This window comes from Rutidosis leptorrhynchoides, chromosome 3 (assembly GCF_046630445.1).
Source record: "Rutidosis leptorrhynchoides isolate AG116_Rl617_1_P2 chromosome 3, CSIRO_AGI_Rlap_v1, whole genome shotgun sequence".
Taxonomy (NCBI): domain Eukaryota; kingdom Viridiplantae; phylum Streptophyta; class Magnoliopsida; order Asterales; family Asteraceae; genus Rutidosis; species Rutidosis leptorrhynchoides.
The window spans coordinates 443,590,001-443,592,878 of NC_092335.1; the positions used below are offsets into that span (position 1 = coordinate 443,590,001).

The window sequence follows — 2,878 nt, forward strand, 5'->3', positions numbered from 1 at the left end:
ACACAACATGCATTTCAATTCTACCTGCATTTCGATACTTTTTGCGCATATTGTATAGAGTTCTGAGGTTAGACACATTATTTGGATTCAACTTCTTCAATATCATTAGAATTACTTGCGGTTTTGCATTCTTTTTTGTCAGATCCAGCACCAAACGAGTTTCGTTATCAGACAATCGCATTGCATACGGATGACCCTTCATGTGTACTGCAGGTTCATGATTATGTTCTGCACATATCACACTTAATGTCCAAAACTTTGAACACTTGGAATTGTTTCCAACCAATTTAAACGGGCAATTAGTTTTTTTTGGACAACTTACGATGCCTATGAGAGCTTCGATTTTTGTATATACCGCAACGATCACACATCAGCGTAACTTTACACGTGACCCCTCCACTAGAATTGTGAGTGTTGGATCTTTGAGTGATGATAATGTAACCAAAAGAACGGCCCACATTTTGCACCCAATCCGTTAATTTCTTGACGAGAGTTGAATACCTAAGATTGACTTCCTTTTGTTAAAAATTGATAGCATTACCTGATGATTTAGCAAAATAAATCGGTAATAATAAGTTTAATTTAATATACCCTATCTGTAGAAAACTCGGATGTGCCATTGACAGTATACTTCCTTTCATTTTCATCACACTTATCAAGCTTTTTATCAACCGCCACATCATTATAAACATTATTAACATCGTCTTCTCCGATCCATCTGTCGACTCAACAGAAGTATCTGTATGATGGTCTACTACACCGTCGATTTCTTTTTCCGTTCCTCCTTCCTCAGTTGAAAATTGTTCATAAGCATAATCACTGTCCTACATAGTGATTAAAACAGAATATCACATAATAGAACATGATTTAATTAAAATCATGTTACTTATTTTACAAAACTAACATATCTTTTGGACAGTAGAACAAGGTTTATGTTTACCAAACTTTTGATTCTAACAAATTCTTATCTTACATTTGTCTAATATTACAAAAATATATATATATATATATATATATATATATATATATATATATATATATATATATATATATATATACACACACACACATATATATATATATAACATGTCAAACGGGTCAAACAGGTTGCAAGTCACCTAGAGTGTAATAAATTTCTCAAAACCTCCAAGAACGCCCTAGAAACACTTTGTTGGCTTGCCTTTCAAAAAAAAAAAAAAATCCTCCAAGAACGCTTCATTCACAAGAGCTTGCAATACTATTTTTCAACCATATTTGATACAATAAGTCAATAACCAATCATAAAACTATATATATAAACTAGATTAGGGTAATGGGTCGATTCGGTCCGGCTTGTTTTCATATGTTACATAAACATATACTTTTGTCATCTCTACAAGTAAGCATGTCATACAATTTCATCGTAATAGTTTGCTTAAAAAACCCCCGATTAAACGCGATTACTCTTGATTAATCCCTTATTACTCCTTTTTAAGAACAAACCGATCCAATTTTCGAAATCCATTTCATTAATCGGTCAACGCCGGTTAATGGGTCAAAACTGGATTTGTTGGTCAAAGTCAGTCGAATTCGGTTAAAGTAAAAACCTATAACATATACTAAACTAGAACTTAAGAGTTTTTGAACAAATGAACTATTAGGTTTTGTGTTTTTAAGTAATTATGTTAAGTTTAGGTGTCCAATCCGATTAATCTCCAATTTTTGTTTCCTACCTCCAAAGTTCCGACCAATTACTTACCGAATAGCGAGTTTTGCAACCTTGGTTTGAAGTAAAGATGGACACATGTACATTGTATATGACTATAAAATTTGGAGATCAAATGTTTCATCGAAATTTGCCCTTGAGACTTATCAAAGACTACGTCTCGATATGGTTTAAAGGGTCCCCCAGATGTGGATGCATCAGCATCTGGTATATTGATATATTGACCATTGCCATCATGACACATAAGCACCTCCTTCACACAACTTGCAACGGAAACATCCTTTACAAGACTTGCAACGTAAAGATCCTTCACAAGATTTGTCACCGTCATATCATACCCGTATTTAGATAAATCGAGTTCTTGCAACAAGTTTCTAAGAGCAAATGGATCTATATCATCACCATCTCCTTTTGACTTGTTTCCATTAAACGCGTACATTGGGCACTCAGTGGGGCTCAGAGATGTCATTTCTTCAACGCTAATTTTCTCTCCTGTGAACATATTTAAACATACATACAAAAATGGAGAGTAAGCAGGCAAAAATAACATAACAACCCTACTTGATTCACGAGTTTTGTATAGACTTCTTGCCAATCAAAAAATGACACTACAACATGCATTTGAATTATACCTGCATTTTGGAACTTTTGGCGCATATTGTATAGTGTTCTGACGTTAGACATATTATCTGGATTTAACTTCTTCAATATCATTAGAATTACTTGTGGTTTTACTTTCTTTTTTGTCAAATCCAACACCAAACGAGTTTCGTTATCAGACAATTGCATTGCAGACGGATGACCCTTGATGATTTGTTCATCTGCAGGTTCATGATTATGTTTTTCACATATCACCCTTAATGTCCAAGCATCACAATCCCGGGAATACGCTCCTACCAATTCAAATGGGCAATTGGTCTTTTTGGTGGCCCTACTACGCCTAGTAGAGGCTTTATTTTCGTATATACCACCAAGGTCACACTTCAATGTAACTTTATACATGAACCCACTACGAGCATTGGATCTTTTAGTGGTGATAAAAAAGCCAAGAGAACGTCCCACACTTTGCACCCAATCCATTAAGTCTTGACGAGACTTGAACACCTAAAATTAACTTTCTTTCGTTAAAAACAGGTAACATAATATGATTCGATGATTAAGCAGAATTAATGT

At 34.4% G+C, this 2,878-nt stretch overlaps 1 protein-coding gene across 1 annotated transcript; it reads right to left on the reverse strand.

Annotated features, from left to right (window-relative positions):
• Window positions 1-1,730: 1,730 nt before the first annotated feature.
• On the reverse strand, window positions 1,731-2,494 carry LOC139901525 (uncharacterized). Its single transcript, XM_071884226.1, has 2 exons — window positions 2,338-2,494; window positions 1,731-2,197 (listed from the first exon to the last, which is right to left on the reverse strand). Exons 1-2 carry the CDS (start codon window positions 2,492-2,494, stop codon window positions 1,731-1,733), a joined length of 624 nt encoding a protein of 207 aa, XP_071740327.1.
• Window positions 2,495-2,878: the final 384 nt, after the last annotated feature.

What these genes read in the sequence shown, in the direction of transcription:
- LOC139901525 (XM_071884226.1), bottom strand. Translation starts at nt 2,494, where the DNA reads ATGCAATTGTCTGATAACGAAACTCGTTTGGTGTTGGATTTGACAAAA. An exon ending in CCAAAAGTTCCAAAATGCAG is followed by an intron (nt 2,198 to 2,337) that starts GTATAATTCAAA and finishes ATATGTTCACAG; the next exon opens with GAGAGAAAATTAGCGTTGAA.